This window comes from Solea solea, chromosome 11 (genome assembly GCF_958295425.1).
Source record: "Solea solea chromosome 11, fSolSol10.1, whole genome shotgun sequence".
Taxonomy (NCBI): domain Eukaryota; kingdom Metazoa; phylum Chordata; class Actinopteri; order Pleuronectiformes; family Soleidae; genus Solea; species Solea solea.
Window position 1 is genome coordinate 5,578,010 of NC_081144.1, and position 20,499 is coordinate 5,598,508.

General features: G+C 39.7%; 2 protein-coding genes across 7 annotated transcripts in view; one reads left to right on the top strand and one right to left on the bottom strand.

Annotated features, from left to right (window-relative positions):
- Positions 1 to 20,499, top strand: part of LOC131468154 (kelch-like protein 12) — a 43,771-nt gene that overhangs the window by 18,524 nt on the left and 4,748 nt on the right. The window contains exons 1-10 of one of the 6 annotated variants that reach the window (XM_058642116.1): positions 13,388 to 13,910; positions 14,845 to 14,890; positions 15,615 to 15,841; positions 16,043 to 16,196; positions 16,902 to 17,119; positions 18,462 to 18,611; positions 18,725 to 18,839; positions 18,953 to 19,059; positions 19,150 to 19,345; positions 19,437 to 19,595. In XM_058642116.1, the coding sequence (XP_058498099.1) occupies positions 14,884 to 14,890; positions 15,615 to 15,841; positions 16,043 to 16,196; positions 16,902 to 17,119; positions 18,462 to 18,611; positions 18,725 to 18,839; positions 18,953 to 19,059; positions 19,150 to 19,345; positions 19,437 to 19,595 (1,333 nt within the window). In that variant the 5' untranslated portion in view covers positions 13,388 to 13,910; positions 14,845 to 14,883. Of the gene's footprint in view, positions 1 to 12,590; positions 12,734 to 13,387; positions 13,911 to 14,844; positions 14,891 to 15,614; positions 15,842 to 16,042; positions 16,197 to 16,901; positions 17,120 to 18,461; positions 18,612 to 18,724; positions 18,840 to 18,952; positions 19,060 to 19,149; positions 19,346 to 19,436; positions 19,596 to 20,499 lie in introns of those variants that run through there. The other 5 variants (XM_058642117.1, XM_058642114.1, XM_058642115.1 and 2 more) reach the window with 5 other exon arrangements.
- Positions 2,831 to 11,801, bottom strand: LOC131468155 (tyrosine-protein phosphatase non-receptor type 1-like). The gene is made up of 9 exons (XM_058642119.1): positions 11,545 to 11,801; positions 9,973 to 10,063; positions 8,069 to 8,169; positions 7,083 to 7,181; positions 6,836 to 6,973; positions 6,199 to 6,408; positions 5,852 to 6,013; positions 5,559 to 5,719; positions 2,831 to 5,162 (listed from the first exon to the last, which is right to left on the bottom strand). Exons 1-9 carry the CDS (start codon positions 11,599 to 11,601, stop codon positions 4,805 to 4,807), a joined length of 1,377 nt encoding a protein of 458 aa, XP_058498102.1. The 5' UTR covers positions 11,602 to 11,801; the 3' UTR covers positions 2,831 to 4,804.

The following is a 20,499-nucleotide window of genomic DNA, read 5'->3' on the forward strand; positions in this document are numbered from 1 at the left end:
CAGAGCACGTTGGGAGTGCTATTACTCACTGTTGAACTTGCATTCCAGTACATGCAGCACGTACCAGCGCCTGCCGCCTCTTATTTCCCAAACAGGAAGTTCAAGCCAAGTTTCTTGCCAAATCATCTGCGCTACACCCCGAAAGGGAGCCAAGACTCAAGCAATACATATGTCTTCAGACATGTTCTTCCTTCCTTCAGAGTAACTGTGAGGTCCTGTGCTCTAATAATAATAATAATACTAACAATCAAACCCAGAGAGACTTTGGGGCTGAGTTTGTGCTTTAGTCTCTGAGTGTTTGTGTTAAAAATAAACTGGGTGTTTTTTTTAAAACACTAATGATGTTATCAGTTGTGATTCTGGAGCCAGCAGGTAGAGTTTTTCATGAAGATTTCATGAAAAAGAAACATTGTCAAAATGTAACCACTCAGAATATAATGGCAACAACAATTAACGGCGTAGCCACCACTAATCCCTTAAAACCTGTCTGTCTGTCTCTGTAAAAGAGGAAATCTCATGACTCCACACAACTGACAGGTAAACGGTGTTACAATAGAGAGAACAGGAAAGAGTGGGCGGCAACAAAAAAGGCAAGGCTCCATATTCAGAGTGAAGCAATGTGAGAGAGACGGAGAGTTTGACAGTCCCACAGAGCCACCTGGTGTTGGTGTAAAAACACCCAAAAACTGTATTTACCTGGAGCGATGACAATAAAATAACCCATCGTACCACTCAAAACTCACATGCTCTTCTCTTCATCTCTTATGGTGTATATATATATATATATATATATATATATATATATATACACATATATAGATAGATGGTGACCTCTCAAAGCTGCTTTACACTACAGTTTTGCCATTCACCCATTCACTCACACTTTCATACAGCATTACATCATGTAATTTTTTAGCATTACAGCACACACACTCATCTTTCACACTCCTTGTGTCTTGCCCAAGGACACAGCAGCATGTAGACTATATTTATAATTTGTATTGTGTTAGCGATAAATTAAATTACATATAAAGTTGTTAGAATCTGAATCGATTTACAAGTACATTTACACATACAAGGAATTTGACTTTTTACTAAATTAATTTAGAAAAAAAAATAAAAACCTAATGTATTAAAAGTGTAAACAGTAACACAACATATTTACATAAGGTGCAGTGGGTTAAAAGGAATTATTGTCATATTTTTTATATGGTTTGCATTAATTTGACGCATAAATCTACATTTCTTAACATCAATAATGTTATATGTGTTGTCCACATATTATTATTTAAATGTTTGATTCTATTCCATTTGTCTGTCTTAGCTATGTGTTGATTCCTTGTGCGTTATAAATGTGTTTATATTGTGAACTAAACATCGTCACCATAGATTTTGTTACTGCAACATCATAACAGATATTATGTTTATATATAATATATATATCACCCATCCCAACTTGATTGTCGTTTATTCCCAAACCGCTGACAACTAGACATCCATTGGCCCTTAGGTCATTTGAGTTTGTAACACACATTAATGGATTCAAGGTTATTTTGGCATGTAATATTTTACTGCTCTCAATCATTAAAGACGATTCCCTGATTTACTTGCATCAAATGAATGGACTTTTGTCTATTTTCAATTGAAACAAATACATATTTTCATTGACTCTCATGTCTCCTCATAAATTCCACCATTATTGCCATTTTAAAAACACCCTGGATTATAACAAATCCTCTACAGGATAGGACTTCTGTGGGATTTTGAAGACTTGACTTAATCATTTATCATCATGTTTCAGAGTCTGCTGTCCAAAACCAAGCCGGTGTTTGAAATAAAATTCTAAGTTGCATAATAATGAATAGAATTCTGTTTCTGACACATTTTTAGTTTTCCATTCAAGACATGAATTTATTTCTGTTCATTAAATCATTAATTAATTTGTAGACCAGCTTGGTAGCAACACATTTCGCAACACATTTTTCACACCAAGAATTAGTGGAACTAAGGACGCCATTAGTGTTCTTTACATCTGTAAAGCCACTGCAATGTTGAGCAGAGGACGACTGCGTTTCTCTGCTTCGTTTTCATGCCCTGTGTGTGATTAAAGCAGCTGTATTTTGATTCAATCTGTTCCAATTAAAGCCAATTTTCCTGTGGTATAGTGTTTTAAACACTGATAAAATTCTCATCTGCGCAGTAATACAATGTACATCTCTGAAGTACTACACCTGCCCAGCCACTCATCATGCAACAGTAGCTGCAACACATCAGATTAAAACAACAAAACTATTCATGTTTTCGATTTGTTGTGGTGATGAAACAGCTACAGCTCTTTAGACAATAGATGTGGTGCATTGCCTTCATTTGTAATAACCAGTACCAAGATACCATAGTGACTGTATTCATCAAAACTGCTGCTTTAATCTACATCAGTAGTAATTTGCTCTCTCATCATCCTCCTCTTCCTCACATATACTTCACACTGATATAGTGAAATTAGATTAAGATGAAGCAAGAGATAAGGTCTAATTATTGATATTTATTTTTGTTATTTGTTTAATTTTCTACACATTCTGGTCAAAATTCTTCAGCTCTGCTCTGATCACATACCCTGGTATATTCAGTAGAACAGTAGGTACCACCAGAGGAAGCCTGTGTACCACCGGTGCTACACATACCACAGTTTAAGAACCATATCAATTCTATAAATGTATTAGTCAAAAAGGTTTTCAGCTTTATGTCTGACCCACACTAAGTTTCATATTCACATGGCAATTGATCAGGACTGAGAAAGAGTTCAACTCAAATCTTTCACAAACCACAAAAATACAATCGTATACTTGTTTTTTATTTAAAAAGGAAAAGAACAAATGTAAATAAAAAAATACATGTTTTTTTGAGCTCAGCATAAGTATAGAAAAAACAGGAAAACCTGGTGCAATGGCTGCCCAGGTGCTGAGATATAATCCCTCACTAAATCAGAAAAATAACAGAAGAAAACTCAGCACACTGAAACCTGATTTGGAAAAAAATATATATATCTAGTAAGGGTGTGTCCTTTTGACAGGACATTCATACATTCTAAAAGGAAGGTATACAGCTGTCAGACTCAAGCACTGGACTTTGTCGAGTCACAAAGGTAAACTGAAGGCTAGCAGCTTAACTAATCTCTTCTTAGGACAAACCTGTTGATTCACAAATGCAGCATGCTAAAAAAAAAAAAAAAAGAAACAAAGAAAACAAACTCAAATTATACAAAACAACACTGCCAGCTCAGAGCTGCTCCATGATGCAACAGATTATTACTACAGTGTACTGTTTTCATCCCTTTGCTGGTGTTTGATTTTTGGTTTGTTCAAAGTCCTTGGTTACCTGTCAAACTGAGTTTGTTTGAGTAAAGGGTGACACGTTATTCAGTATTTGTATTGCTGGCGAAAAAGAAGTTGGGTGTTGGCTACTTTTACGTCTCTGCTTATACTGGACTCGACACACATTCGATTACAACATGCATCAGCTGCTCTCAGGTTATGGTACACATTCTTTTGGCATTAAAAAAAAAAAGCCTCCACACTATTTTTTTATGTGACTGAAAAGTTGTTCTCCCAAACAAACACAAACAAAAAAAAGCCAGGTGTTTCCTTTAAAAAAATACATCTATTATCCAGTGTCAATTTAAGAATGCCAAGGCAAATGGACGAAGTCACATATCACCCTGTTCTGGCACCATTTTTTTTTTTTTTGTTTTGCAGCAAGTCTTTTGGTGATGTCACTGTTGAACTCCTGGGGAGAGAAAATGTACGGAGAAGCAGTTCACTCAGTCTACATATCTCACATTTTACATACTGTAAATGTTACATTAATATTTCTCACTGAGTAGGTTTTAACTCAAGCATCAGTAGAACATTTTCAATAACTAACACTTGCACTAATATATGCACACAAAATCACTCTCACACACACAAACACACACACACTGTATGGGCTCAACCAGCATGCCTCCTGCAGCCCGACACGAGCTACAAGTGATGACAGATAACAATTCAGTGCCCACCCCAGCATGCATCTCCTATCTAGTGGACACAGTATGGTTTCCCTCTTACGTTCATACACTTCAGCTTACTGTTGGGTTTAATATTGACCCAAAACAAACAAACAAAAATAAAAACCTTAATTCTTTTCATTAACTGGCATATTTTCAGGCAGGCTGGTCAAAGATCTGGATCCATGATTTCTGATCCATTTGTGTAAGTAGAGGAAAAGAAAACGAGAAATCATAACGGACACATTCGCAAAGGATGAAATGGAAGAACTCATACAAGTATCGTTTGGTGAATGAGAGACGAGATGTGTGTAAAAATGGGCTGAGAGGCCATTCATCCTGGTTCGTGGGACAGAGAGCTGAAACAAGCGCGTTTCCTCTACTGACTGCGATATGTGTTGTTATTATATTTATGAAACGGTTGAGTCTGTGTTTGAGTCGGTTCACGCGACATGCGACACCTGAAAAAACTGAGGCCCTGAGAGCATCTAAGATGACACACTGACATGATGTTTGGGGCGGGTTGATGGTGAGGAGTGGCGGCAGTTTGTCCCAGCCAGCCACGCCCCCTCGCACTGAATTTGAAAAGAAAAAAAATGAAATCGAGTGAACCTGAATCTGCTGGAGTCCAGATAATTCACTCACTTGCAGAGTAAACACCGGAGTCGAAGCAGGCTGATGAAGTCAGTGAAGTCCACTTTGCAACATCAATGGAGAGACGGGGGGGGGGGGGGGGGGGGGCACAAAGGAGGAGGACAGGCATCAGTGGAAATAGAATCGATAGCAGACATAAGCGCTGAGAGCCAGCGCTGTGCACAGGCACACGTTGGCTAAGAGAGGGGACCACGTCCCTGGAACAGGAGATTTTTCCTTTGGCTGCTCTGCTGCTTTGGCTGTCTCCTGTTCACTGGCCTCATGCTGCTGCTGCTGCTGTTGTTGCTGCTGCTGCTGTTGCTGCTGTTGCTGTTGCTGTTGCTGCTGTTGCTGCTGCTGGGATTTGGTTGGAGCTTCACCGGTTAGATCCTGGATAACCATGTGGCCGTCTGGCTCATCACCTAAATTGAGAGGAGGCTGGGAGGCAGCAATGTTCCTCTTTCGCAGCTCAGACTCTTGTGAGGACCTGAATAAGTGGAGAATGTGAGAGAGAAAATAGTACAGTTTAGTGTGAAGTATTGACACACTGCCTCTCTCTGGTCAAACACTGCATTCAACTTTAGCGATTTAGTCCACTTTTTTTTTCCACTCTTTCATTTGTCATTCTCTTTTCACTCAGTGCGAGGCTCAGACTCCTCCCCCTTTTTTAAACACTGTAGCTACCGCTCCGTCTCCTTTCTCTCTCCACTGCGTAAAGCAAGGTGTGAGCACCTCCTTAGACAGTTGTAACTCAGTGTCATATTTCACGACAGGGCCACGCCCCCTCCCTCCTCACTCAAGTCTCAGCCTACTTTTTACATAATATGTTTCTTCAAAATCAGGGGTTGTGTGGCGTTAGCTGCATAAGCATTAGAATAAATACCCCAAACTCCAGATCTCCATGTGTTGAGTGATCTCCTCATTTTCTGGGAAAAAGGATGGCTCCACTTTGCCATTGTAAGGGTCTCTGGGCGGAGGAAGAGGAGGCGGAGGTGTGAACTCTGGAGGATCGTCTTCCTCGTTTGACAGCTCCTTCCATGACTCCTTTAGCCAAAAAAAAAAAACACAAAATCCCTTTTCAGAAACACTTGATTAAATAAATTTCTCATGGCAAATGTAAAGATGGCAGACCAGAAAAGTGAAGAACAAAGAGGAGGATAGAGGAGAAGGACTTGCCTGCAGAGAAGTATCTCCTTTGATGTACTTGGCACCTTCGATGACAGCAAGGTAGGAGAAGCGAAGTTGATCTGCCGTCTGAATCAGACCCATTCGATGGCGCCGCATCTCCAGCAGCACATCGCGAATACGGACCGTCAACGGGTCCTTACGCATGGACATCTACAGTTCACAGTGAAAACATTGAATGAGCCTTAATCTTAGGTTTGGTCTACTTATAAATGTCAACCAACTTTGCAAGACAGAGCTCCTTGTACGGATGATCAAGACAGATAAGTGTGAGCTAATTTCCTAAACAAAAGTGGTGCAAACGTCATGATTTCTCAACAGCAGAGGTTTGTACAAACCAACAAGAGGCACGTATCCACAAGACAAAAGGTCCCCGAGCGGCCGATGCCGGCGCTGCAGTGCACCACCACTGGTCCCTGATCTGAATTGAGGCACCCGGACTCTCGGACCTTGAACAGGAAGTTAAGGAAGGAGGCGGGAGACTCTGGCACACCAAAGTCCGGCCAGGTGGTGTAGTGAAACTGTAGAATCTCACGAGTCTCTTGAGTCTACAGAGGAAGATCAAAGTCAAAAACATCATTTTTGTATTGCCACAATTTAACTTTGAAAACTTCCCACTTGATTTAATCAATTCATGCCACGAACATCAACCTTGGAAGCAAGGTCAGACTGAACGGACGGAAGGATTCCAGCAAGAAAAACCTGATCTAAGGCACCAAACTCTTCATTTGCTTTATTCTATTGTATTGACAGACTTGCAAAACTGTAAATATGTGCTTAAAAAGACTACAGCACGAGACCATGTCAGCTTGTACACGTCACTTGAGTGATTGACTCAAAGTAGAAGATGTATGACCTGTTGGCTGTCTTTCTATAGCTTGATGGCCCGTTGTGGTCCACCATTGTCTAATTTGTCCCACCAAACTTTCAGTTTCCCCAGCTCCCAGCAATGCACCAGAGTGTTGGTGTACTTACGGACACATTTTCCAACTCCAGCTGACGGACTGTGTAGTAAGACTTGATGTCTTCTGAGACAAGGGTGAGCTTGAAATTGGTATCTTCAAAGATGGCATCTCTCTCTTCTCTGTGTGGCCAGTATTGGGCACATTTGACCTTAAAACCAAACGAAGGGTTGCATCAACAAAGTGTTACAGAGAGAGAGAGAAAAGCGAAGTGGTTAAAATGTTGGAATGTGGTGAGAAAACATGAAAACACTGCTTACCGATCCTTTCTCTATGACTCGGTTCAGCATCAACACACCGCGGCTCCTCTGCTCCCACACCATCTCCCAGAAATGACCACATGTGTGTGGAAGGGGTCCCTAAAAAACCAAACATTGACCAGCATGTTTTTTTAACTACATGACAACAGTAATTGTCAGGGCATTTGACAATCTATCTATAAGTGCAAGGAACGTCTGTTCAACAAGTTTGGATGAGAAATGTGAGACATATTGGTACACACTGAATTGGTACTGCACTAGCTCTTAAAGATGAGTACACTGAATTATGTATGCTGCCTTAATATCCAAGGCCCCAAACGCATAGTATTTTAAACCTGTGTAAAAATACTAATGATCACAGTTGCAATTTCCACTAATGACAGATAAGATGACGAAAGCTGATACAAAACACTTAAAAAGGTCCAGGGTGTAACATTTAGGAGGGTTTATTTGTAGAAACTCAATATAATACCTATTAGTATATTTAAAAATAGCTTTAAAAACATTTGCTAAGATTTTTATCTTAGCAAATCTATATCTTTATTTTTTATGTACTTTATATGTACATGCAAGGGCCTTGCTTTATGGAGGACACCATCTTGTCCCACCATGTTTCTACAACAGCCTGAATGAGCAAACCAGCCAGAGCATACATTTTACCTTTTGACGGCAGAAAACACAACAAACTTGGGAAAGAAAGAGGCCTCAGTTTGTTAAAATTTGTAGGATTTATTTTCTTTGACTTCATACTTTAATTACCCGTTTATACCTCAGCTAGTTTTTGGCAAACATTAATAGACACAACAAGAAAAAACTAATGAATAGTCCAGAAATAAATCTTCTGTTCATCAAGACTCAACTGTAGTGTTGATCTAACCATGTGATCCCTTTGGATTATGCAGTTTATAGTGCTGCTGATCCAATTCACCTTATTCAAAAGATTGTTTATAGTTATAAGTATAGTATAGTTTTATCTCCACACTTACCTGAGTGAGAATGTAGTTCCTCTGCGCCTCTTCTACCGAGATAAGGCTGGCATTAATGTAATCATTCGTACCCAGCTGCAGACATATTCTGCTGTGGTCAACTGAGGAGAAGAAGAAGAAAGAGAATCATGTAAATACTGCATGTGTTTGTCATATGCCACAACCCCCAGGGATTATCAGTGCACTTCTCAGATCCACAAACAGCTGCTGAGAACAAATGGCTCGTCTGTCTGTCATAACACAGGTGTTAGTTTGCAGCTTCAACACTGAGGTGTCAATGTGTTTTGATATCCACTCAAAGAACGTCTTAGTTAAAAGTAAAGAGCGTGTGACTCATTTTCATGTCAAGTTAAAAAAAAAAAAAAAAACATGCCTGGTGACATTTACAGTAACTATTTGCAGCCTTATCTCTACAATTTGCATTTCTCATTTAGTGTAAGAAAGAGGAAACCACATAGTTAGAGAAAAGCAACTTGTTGACTTATAATTCACTTCAGACCCTGAGCTACATTATTTAGCATCAGAGAAACAAACAATTTAAGGCAGGATGACTGAAGAGGGGCAAAATAAAAGATATAATGTACATTTGGTAATAAGTTTCCTTTTTAAGAACACAATTCATCATAAATGATTACTTTTAGATCAAGTGGAACTTCAAGATGCTCTCAACATTTTTTAAACAGGAGTTCTGCATTTCCTAACGGTTTCTTGCATTATATTACTTTACTTTGTTTTCATAATGTTCTAATATTTCTTATAGAAAATAATATATTTCAATTTTTAAATAAATCATAGTTTCAAAAGGATGATTATTAGCCCTTTTCCAATTTGTGGTTTTGCCAATTTGTGGTTCCTGGGTTTTCCCCAAATACTACAACTTCGTACCACTGCATAAAATCATACAAATTGGGGATAGATTAAAGCTGCCATTAGCAATGGCCGTCACTTTGAGGACTTGTCATTCCTGATAGGTGGAGTGTTGTGTGGTACTAGAAATGTTCCTCATATCAGATTTACACAGAGACACCTAAAACATGGAGACCCATACCGCTGACCTACCACTCTGCATCAGTGATGGCGGTCAGAATTGAAAACATCTATTTTAATTTAAAGATTTAAATTGAGACTTTTAGGGGCCCATACACACAAGTACAAGTCTATGAGAATCACACAATGTTTTTTGTCCACAGAGAATGGGCATTTTGAAAACCATAACACACTTTTATGTGTCTTTGTGTATACAACCAATACATTACTTTGGGGAAACGATAGTATAGGGAAAGTTCTGTTTGGTGTGGATTAGGCCTAAATTGCCCTTACATGTGAATATGACCCGTCCAGTGAATAGATGGATATCAGATTCTATCCAGATTGCTTTTAACAAGTTTTGTACATCAAAAACCTACATGAAAAGCATTTGTATTTGGTTTGTGATGGTTCTTTTTGTATAACAGTCACTTAAGTCAACCTGGTGTATTAAATCATAATAAAGCCAGTGTGAACATAGCTACGCAGAGTATCGCATGATTTAGCTTCAACTACATGTGCTATCACCAGAATGGCAACTTCAGTCAATACACAGCAATAACAAAAGTTATGAACTGGAAATGAGATCTTTTTTTTTTTTTCTCCTAAACGTCAGTCTGACCTCAGAGGAGCAATGTTCTTCTTTCTGTCTATTGTGTAACACCAACACTGCGTCATAGGACATGATTATTACTATACGTGACATGAGAACAGACATATTTGTGAAGCCTACAGCCGTGGAAAATCCAGTAAAGAATAAGTCAACACTGGCTGTTTGGGGAAGAAAAGTATGCTCTCATAAACTTAGAAGAAATTTAAATGTTTATGACTGTTTAGCATTTAAGTGAGTGCACGGAGGCAGAGGAAGGGCAACTTACATGGACTAACATCTCTGTAACGATTCCGAGTCTTGTTTTCGGGTAATTTGGCAACTTTGCAGGGGAGTTCACAAGACTGGTGACGAATCTCCTGTAGCAGAACAAATGTAAATAGCATTACATAACGTTATGTCACACTACAGTTCTAATGTGACATGAAAAGTGCAGGCAGTGACTTCCAATGCTTAAATACAGAATCTAAATCTTTACAGGCAGGTTTGGCAAGGTGTTGTTACATGTTAGCACACACACACACACACACACACACAGGTGAGTTTATATTGTCTGTTAAACATATAACAATGTAATAATACCTACGTTTAAGTAAATGATCCTGATTGATGGAGCATCAGTGTAGTCAATTTAGTGTTAACAAAAATCAGCTTTAACAATATAGCTGATATATGAATAGTATTTGTATTTGTCGTTATCCGTTTCTTATTTTCTTGGAAACACATGCTTTACAAAAAAAAGTTACCAATTGTTGGGTACAGCTTTACAGTGAACAAAACAAACAAAAAAAAGTTGTAATAATAAAAACGTATGACAAATAACATTTTTATTAATTGTTTGTTCTATAAAATGTCAGTAAAGGATTAAAAACAAATTGGTAAAAGATGCAAGTACGTCAAGTTGATTTGGTGAATTTCCATCATCAGAATAACCATGAATGGAGATAAACATTAATATCTCACATGAGTGACTTCAAAATGCTGACTACCTCTCCAACAAGGCACAAGACATTCCAGGACCTAATAATGTATGGCAATCTTATTAATATTATTATTTATTATTAAATGATCACTGTAAAGCTGTACCCTTAACAGCATATTTTTGTGATATTAAAATTAGTAACTTGTTTGTAAAGCATGTTGTGTTTTTTTTTAAACATTAACAATGTGTGATTTTCACTTAATATTTAAAATGCTGTGGTAACTTAAGTCATGTTTTAGCGCATTTAAGTAAGATTACAACATGTTGTGACATTATGGCAAGTAACGTGTTTTTGTAAAGAAAAGTTGTAACGCAAGTTGAGTGTGTTTTTGCAATGTTAGTAACGTGTTTTATAACATGAAATATGAAAACATTATCAGTTAATCGCTGTCCTTTTTTTAAAGACTCTTCTGAAAGCTTACAGATATGAACCAAACGTTGGTAGCGTGTGCAAAGAAGCCTCTGCCCATTAACATTTACATTTGCACTAGAAAAACTAGAAAAACAACAGCTTCAAAGCACATTCAAACAATAATAACTGCAATGATATCGCGAATTATTTTAGCCACGTTAATCGCAACATGTTCGTGTCGTTCCATGCCTGCAGTGGTCTGTAAAGGGGTTTAGTCTTTGGTTGGGACCCAGACAGACTCATCAATCATCGGACTGGTATGAGCAAGCGGAACCCGGGCTACACTACAGCAGTCCGGCTCACTGACTGACAGGAGGATCGCTGCTGGTGGTGGTGGTTGTTGGTGCTCAGGCTCTCTGAGCTGTAGAAAAAGCTCAGGGCCTGTAAAGGTGACAGCTTCACCGACGGACGGTCTATGTCCGCCTTCATTTACCGACACCTCCTACCTGGTAAACGCTGTTCCAGCTCCCGTTCTCATCGATTTCCCGAAACTCGGCTTCCATTGCTGACAGTCCAGCAGCCTCCTCCTCTTCCTCCTCCTCCGTCTCTTCTTCCTCGTCGTCTTCTCGGCGTGAACAACCGCAGCTCCCCGGCGGTCAGACTGACTGTAGTCTACCAGAGTCCCCCCGGTTTCACACAACTGTTCCGCCACTCTTCGGTAATTTCTCCGCACGTCTGCGTAGATCACCTCTGTGGCCTGTTAAGAGCGGAAACACGCCGCTGGCTCCGCCCACTCCGGCGAGTTGCCGTCCTTAAATGTTTAAAATAAATGAACAAAAATATGCTCATGAGCCGTTTTTCCTCCTTTTTATGTGTTTTAAGTGATAATTATATATCACTGTTGTCTTGTCTAGGTTCAAAACAACATTATAGCTCGTTTTAGACCCGGAAATGTGACTTATTACAGGCACTTAGCAGTCAGGAAGACATCTTTTTTTTTTCTTTTTTTTTTCAAATAATCTTTATTGAACGTAATACAAAAATACAACGGGCACTTACTAATAGAAAACTACAGAACGAGGCGGAATATACAAGAAATACAATATATAACAAAACGAAGAATAGGGAGAAAAAACATCAAGCTGAGCAGAATCGTCAAAGATCCATAATCCATCTCAAAATGTTGTTTTAGTTTGTCAAACATTCCACTGGATTGAGCTTCAGTGATGCTCATTATAATCCACACAAAAATCCATAGGACCACAAGCAACGTTCAGCTGTTTGTGGACTGGACTGCAACTTATTCCAACACAAAATGTATCTGGAAAAATATCCACAGAAAAAGAAAAACATTTATGTTTTTTACACGTGTCACACTTTTCCCCTTTTTGTCCATTTTAAAGTCACGTTTCTTTATGAACGTGACTTTAAAATGATCAGTATGACCTTCTATTTCTGCCTTTTATCTCTTTTATCCCTTAATTTCCACTTACTCTTCAAATTTTGTCTTTTCTATGGAATAATCTTGACTGGCAAAGTTTATCACTTAGAGTGTTTTTTCTAACTAATCTTGCAGGCCCATATATTATAAGAAGACTGTTAAATAACACCACAAGATGGCAGTAATACCACACCTCGGTTGCCACCCGCTGTTGGATCTTGAGGAAGAAGAAGAAGAAGAGGAAGCAGAAGAAGGTCAAGAAGTAACTTTTAAGTAAAAGTCTGAAGTATATGACATTTACTGTACTTAAATACCAAAAGTAGTTTTCTGATATAAAATGTACTTAAGTTTTAGAAGTAAAAATATTAAAGTGAGGAGTAATGGTTGAGCCATTGTAGCTCAGTGGTGGTAGGTTGTGGGGTTCAATTCCTGGCCCTGCTTGTCTATATGTGTCCTTGAGCAAGACAACCCCATGTTGAGGTGTGTGAATGGGTATGAAAGATGTGTGAATGGGTGAATGGCAAAACTGTAGTGTAAAGCAGCTCATCAAGACTAGAAAAGCTCTATATAAATACAGACCATTACCAACTCTAATGATTGTATTTGTTAGTAACGAGTAACAAAGATAGAGAGTTAGACAAAATGTAAAAGTAAACGTTTTTAGAAATGTAAATAAAGTAAAGTACAGCTACGTGAATTGTGTACTTAAGTACAGCAACAAAGTATCTGTACTTAGAAAACAGTCATGTTTAAGGGAAATACAAATCCTAGTCTCATGTGTTCATCGGAGTACACAGGCAGACTATGGCCACCCTGTTGCGCCGCATCTGGGCGATATCAGAACTGAAAACGCACATGGAGCGCGCACGGCACGCACACGAGGAGCGCGCACGCACACAGACACGTAATGGTGTGTTTATCAGTGTAGTCAGTGCAGCCGACGTGATCCGCTGCTGCAGTGCAGTCCAGTCCACGAATTAGCTAGCCTGAACTCGTATGGAGAATAATATGAAGGAGTAGTCAAACTGTAGACATATGTATGTGTCCTCGCGGAGGCCGCGCGCTCAGCGACCTAACAGAGGTCACCATGGATTAGCCGTAGTCCAGTGGGTTTGTTTCTGACTGACAGCAAGAACTGGTGCCACTGACATTAGCTAGCAGCTAAAGCAACTTTAGCCTAGGCGTTTTTGAATCACTGCAGCGACAGGTATTCTGCAAACTCACGATAAGTGCTCGTGTGTGTGTCGCTTTATGTGTCGTCTCTCTGTGGCCGCCAGCTCACTTTCTATGGCTCTGTTTTCTTAGTTGTCGTTGTTGTTGTTGTTGTTGTTGTGTAGCATTAGCCCTCAGCTGTTGTTGGCTCCTGCTAGCTAATGTGTAGTTATAGTTCATGCCTCCCAGTGGTGGAAAAAGTATTCAAATCTTTCAACGGTAAGTTCCATTAGCAATACTCACGTAAGAATAGGAAACACTGCTTTAAAACTAAAGCTAATGTTCCTTATAGAGGCCATATTGAAGTGTCAACAGTGGAAGTTTCCCACAAGAGCCCAGTACTTAAACAGTGCTCATATATACATATTTAGAAGTGGTTGATTATTAGTGGTAATTATTTATTAAGATAATCAGATAAACTAGGTGAAACACATGCAACTATTTTGAAGATACATTTTAATGTGAAGGTACAGTGCATAGCTTTTGTCGTTGGTGATGTTCTTTTTCTGCTTGTCTTTGGTCTTTGTGAACAGAATGTTCTCTTCTGAAGCTTTTTCCTTGGTATTTTTTGTGTTTTCATTTACACTACAATATGACTGTAAACGCCATGTTTCTGTTGCCTCTGTCTGTCTTGACATACAACACATCACTTCCTGCAGCCAGAGAATGTTGCCTGGCAACATGAGATTTCATCACCACTATACTGAGAAACATGTGGAGCTGGCACGTTTAATCATCTTTGTGTGAACGTATTTGATAATGGTTTAATTCTAACAGACATTTAAATGTTACACGCTACAGATGAATTAATTTTTAAGGTGAAATATCAAATATTTGATGGATTATGCTTCTTGGCCAATCTAACCAGCCTTACATTGCATTAAACATTATTGATTATTGGCCCACTGAATAAAGTTACGACAAGACAGCTCTGTCTCAGATTGAAAGCTGAAGTAGGCAAGATGGAGAGATAGTTGAGTTTTATTGGCAAGTTATCAAAATACTTTCTTTCTTGATCACTGCTCACCGTTCTGATCTCCTCATCAGATGAGCATGGCGACACTTGATCCATACACAATGAGGCAATCTATCCACCTTTGAAATCCTCTGATAATATTCACATGTGTTTTATTGCTCTTTCTTTGCTGCACAGGAAGTATTTCTCAGTGCTGCATTACCAGAAAGGACCCCTATGCAGAGTAGGTGTGGAAAATCCGATAGTAGCACACTCTCTCTCACTCTTTCTCTCTCTTAATTCTTATCTTTTGTCGGTCACCACATTCTTATTTTTTAGTTACACTGTTGCTCTCATGTTCTGGGTTCCCACGGGTTCTTGAAATCCTTGAAAGTTAGTGTAAGAACTTAAGTTGATATTGTCTCCCTTGTTTTGTTACGGCGCCACCTACTGTTTGAGGTGCCCTGCATTGCTTGACGTACGTAAACTAGGCCTGCGCAGAATAAATGTCGAGTCGCAATTGCTCGTGGTGTTGTGGACACTGTACACTGTCTCTCTCTCTCTGCCATTGACATGAGATTCCATGTAGAACAATGAGTGAGTAACATTAAGCAAGAGAGAGCAAATTATGTGATGCCTGGGAAATGCAAATTCCAAGATCTCTGGCTGACCAAAGAAAATTACAAAGACTGACTTACCCAAGATCCCAAGGTACAATCACATGGTCAGATGGAGAGAGTGTTGCAAATCAATAAAAGTGGACACCATGGGAGAAGTGGCTCTTACAAGTTGCCCTCCCATCTTTATCTGCGCAGCACATTTGATTGTCGAATATGAGGGAATTGGTCATGGAAAGTCCTTGAAAAGTAATTGAATTAGATGTCAACCAATGTGTGGGAACCCTTCCTGTTGTCATAGTGTAAAAATGCTCCCTACTGATTGCAATGGGTTTTGTTTGTGCATTTCAGATTCCTTGAGTAGTTTGAGATCCTTGAGGGATTCTCAAGGCGTCATGGCACCCAAAGACATCATGACCAACTCCCATGCCAAATCCATCCTCAATGCAATGAACGCACTTCGCAAGAGCAACACACTCTGCGACATCACCCTGAGGGTGGAGAGCACAGATTTTCCAGCTCACCGAATTGTCTTGGCTGCCTGCAGTGACTACTTCTGTGCCATGTTCACTAGTGAGGTAACTTTAAACCTTTATTTGTTGTGTAAATGTATCAGGTTATTTTTGCCGTACTTCACTTGCTAAACAAGAGAATACTTTTTGTATTCTTATATAATTTTATTCTAAGACACAGCTACATACTTAATGCTCTAAGGTAAATCCTTAATGGCATGTTCCCAGTCATTGTACCTGACAATCTCTGGTGATGTGGTTCCACAGCTTGCAGAGAAGGGGAAATCTTTCGTCGACATTCAGGGGCTCACTGCATCGACTATGGAAATCCTGTTGGACTTTGTCTACACAGAGACAGTCCTGGTCACAGTGGAGAATGTACAAGAGCTTCTCCCAGCAGCATGTCTGCTGCAGCTGAAAGGTGGGAGTGAGAGAAGCAGCTGCACCTTGATGTGAAAATGTGCACGTAAGCCAACAGATACAGTTGTGAGGATAGTGTCAAAAGATAATTGCACATCTTAAAGATGGCATTTGATGGGTTTAAATGAAAACCTTACATTTAACGTAGTCCAATGTGGTCAGCATTGATGTGACATAATCTTCTTTGTTCCTTGGTGTTGTTCCTCATAACCTATGTAAGGGAAACACTTTTTGGTGGCATGTAAGAACGTGGTCACCAAATAGTGGATCTTTTGACAGAAATTGTTGATTATGATCATACATGCTTTTGAAAAAAATACCAATTCTCCTCACCTAGAGAAAGACAAAGGAGAAAAATAGTAGTAGAATAGAGTAGATGGAACTGTTACTGTCACAGATGGGTTGGGTTAGTGAGTTCCAGAGTTCCAGATATGAAAACTTATCAGTGGCTTTGTCATATTAAAATTATCTTTATAAGTCTTAAATGTGAAACCTGCACAACCTTTGAGGCTGGACATGGCACAGTTTTTCATGTAGAGATGATTACATTACATTACATTACATTACAATACATTACATTACATGTCATTCAGCAGACGCTTTTATCCAAAGCTACTTACAATAAGTTACTTGCAAGTATTTTTCTGGATTTGAATGATACATGTATATGAACTGTTGATAAAACTGGATATTTGTGTTTTCTCAGGGGTGAAAAGAGCATGTTGTGATTTTTTGGAGAGTCAGCTTGATCCCTCCAACTGTCTGGGTATTCGTGACTTTGCCGAAACTCACAATTGCCTTGACCTGATGCAGGCAGCTGAGCTTTTTTCCCAAAAGCATTTCTCTGAGGTGGTCCAGCACGAGGAGTTCATGCTTCTCAGCCAGACAGAAGTGGAGAAACTCATCAAGTGTGATGAAATCCAGGTAGGAAAACTCCCATGTCATGAGTTTTTCTATTTTTTTTAAATTATTATATATTTTTTTATTATTATTTTTTTTATTAAGTGCATTATGGAAGGTGCTTGATCTGGTGTCATTGAATACTGGAAAACTAAACTTATCTGAAGCCAAATTCTCTTTGAAGACATATTAAGCACTCTAATATAGCTGTATATACCTCAGGGGTCTCAAACTTGTGGCCCATGATGGGCCACATGCATCCCGCCAATGGATTTCATTTGTGGGCCGATATTAAAACCGGGAACAGGAAGTGAAGGATAGAGCACAGTTAGCCATCTGTCCACTCACAGTTATGGCCCAATCTACTCTGTATATGATTGGCTGACTCTGATAAGCCATCTAACCAATCAGAAGCAGAGTGCTTCACTCATGTGTGCGTGGCTTATCACACAGACGCAGGCAGGCAGGCAGCTAAAGTGAAACTTACCTCACATCAAGTGAAAAAGCAAACGGCAGTAAATGCTTCTCAAAATAAAAGATGAACATAATCTAAACAGGCCAAAATATCAGCGATTTTAAACACACTGCTGCTCACACTGCTGCAACAGAGCGGCTACAGGGTTGATAAGCACAGATAGACACAGGCGTCAACCCATGTGAACTGTTTGTGTAATGCTTGTTGTGGTTCTACAACTCTTCTTCATGTCTATTATAATACATATATATTAACTTTTTCCCCCAAAAAACTCTTTTCACTTCACCGGTCCTTTCCTGACCAGACTAGACACTCACTGGCCCCCAGGTCATTTCAGTTTGAGACCCTGCTACACCTGTTGTAGTGCAGTGTTTAAAACTGGTGTTTTTACATAAATATTGTGAATTGAGCTCCATTTTCAGTTTTCCTACTGTCTTTCAAACACCTGAGTGTGAAAAAGTGTGAATAGCAAGTACCAACCTGCTGTTTCCTCAGTCAGTGTGTTGCCCTCCAGTTCCACTCACGTTTGTGGAATGGCCTGACAATGAAATTGCAGAGAACAGAACCTGATTTAAGTTTTACCTTCATGCTCAGGAAATTCCTATTCCCAACCAAACATAGTTATTATCTAACAATGATTTATAGATCGTCAATGTAGTTCTTGTTGTCTTTGTTTTTGTAACGATGTAAATCATTGACTGCATAGTCTTTTCCTCTAAGTAGTGGAATAGTTAAGGATAAGTGGCTCAGTTACAGTGGTTGGTTGCATCACTAATGAATATTGTACAACATCTGCAACTGGAGCTGTCCACCAACTGTTAAATCATTCTGTGGATTTATGTCTTAAACGCAGCTGTAATTCTTCTCACTGTGCCTGCTGTCTGTACGAAGGTGGACTCCGAGGAGCCCGTATTTGAAGCAGTGCTAAACTGGGTCAAACACAACAGAAAAGAGCGAGAGCCGTATCTGCCAGACATGCTCGAGTTCGTCCGAATGCCGCTGCTGACCCCGCGCTACATCACAGATGTCATCGATGCTGAGGTGAGCCAACAGGGTTTTTGTAAAATCACACAGCACGCTTCTAATAAAAGAATGCCTGTTGACATATTTATGACAGTTAACATCATAATGAAGTATGTTTTGGCACGTTTTAGCCCCTCATTCGGTGTAGCTTGCCTTGCCGGGACCTCGTTGATGAGGCCAAGAAATTCCACTTGAGACCGGAGCTGAGGAGTGAAATGCAGGGCCCGCGCACACAAGCCAGATTAGGTGGGGATTCTTTTTTTTTTCAGATGCAATTTAGCTACATGTGCAGTTCTTTAAATATCTTTGTAATCCACTCCTTCTTTGACAAGAAGAATGATTTATGTCCTGTTGTCCAGGTGCCAAAGAAGTCCTGTTGGTTATTGGAGGGTTTGGCAGCCAACAATCACCAATAGACGTAGTTGAGAAATACGATCCAAAAACGCAAGAATGGAGCTTCCTCCCTGTAAGTATTAAATGTGTGGGAGAGGACCTATGAACTTCGTATTATATCAGTGAATTTGGTGATAAACACGGATAAATGTGTCTTGAATAGAACATTGCACGGAAAAGGCGTTACGTTGCCACAGTGTCTCTCCACGACCGGGTCTATGTGATCGGGGGGTACGATGGTCGGTCGAGGCTCAGTTCCGTGGAGTGTCTGGACTACACAGCGGACGAGGACGGTGTTTGGTACACAGTCGCCACAATGAACGTGCGCCGTGGCCTTGCGGGGGCCACAACACTGGGAGGTGAGGAAGATTTTTTTGTTTCTCATGCCATTACAGTTTCCTGGTTAAATAGCACTGTAACTATATACATGTGTTTCCTCTGTCTGCAAAGACATGATTTATGTTGCTGGAGGATTCGATGGCAGCAGGCGTCATACCAGCATGGAACGATATGACCCAAACATTGATCAGTGGAGCATGCTGGGAGATATGCAGACAGCTAGAGAAGGAGCTGGTCTGGTGGTGGCCAGTGGACTTATATACTGTCTAGGTATGGATTGTAGTTTTCACCTTTTTATCGGTAAATTATTGTCAAAACTGATCTATTTGTGTTAATTGACAGTTTTAAACTTGAAGACATTCAGTTTTACTTTACATTTCAACATTTTATCCATCCACCATCTACCGTTTTATCCTCGCTGTGCCAATATCAGCTGACATAGGGTGATAGGTGGGGTACACCCTGGACCCCACTCAAATTCACATTTCATTGCTCTGAAAAGCTTATGTAACATCGTCTTTAATTAATTTCACTTTTGTAATATTTTTTCACCAAAAAAAAATCCCCAAAGTCTTAGTGGAGGTAAGGTCTGGACTAAAAAAACAAATGACTCATGGTCCCTGAACCATTCTTTCACAATTTGAACCCGATGAATCTTGGCGTTGTCTGGTTATGTCCTAAGATCCTGGTCATTCAGTGTATTTATAGGCAGTTGTTCTCAGTGTTTTTGGGCACGTTGCTGCGTGTAGACCAGACCAACTGAAGCAACCACAGATCACAATACTGCCCCCACAGGCATGTGTGGTAGGCACAAAGCAAAATATTAGAGTAGGTGACCTTTTTCTTTGCCTGGCAGTGTGAAAAGACCAAACAAGTCCAGTTGTGAACTTTTCCCTGAAAGACTGCTACATCCTACAACATGAATTCTGGTCCGGACATGTCTGCCATTTACACTTGACTAAAATCCCAGCACTGTCCATTTGAGTTAAAAATGTCAGGCTAGCGTTTAAGACTAGATGTGCAAAAACCTTTGAAAATACCACTTATCCACAAACATCAGCTCCAGCTCCTTGTCTTAATTCCACAGTTAACATAATTTACATGATCAGTTAAGTTATTCGTTATATACCAGTTTTGAGTGTCAGGGGGAGCTGGAGCCTCACATTCACACCTC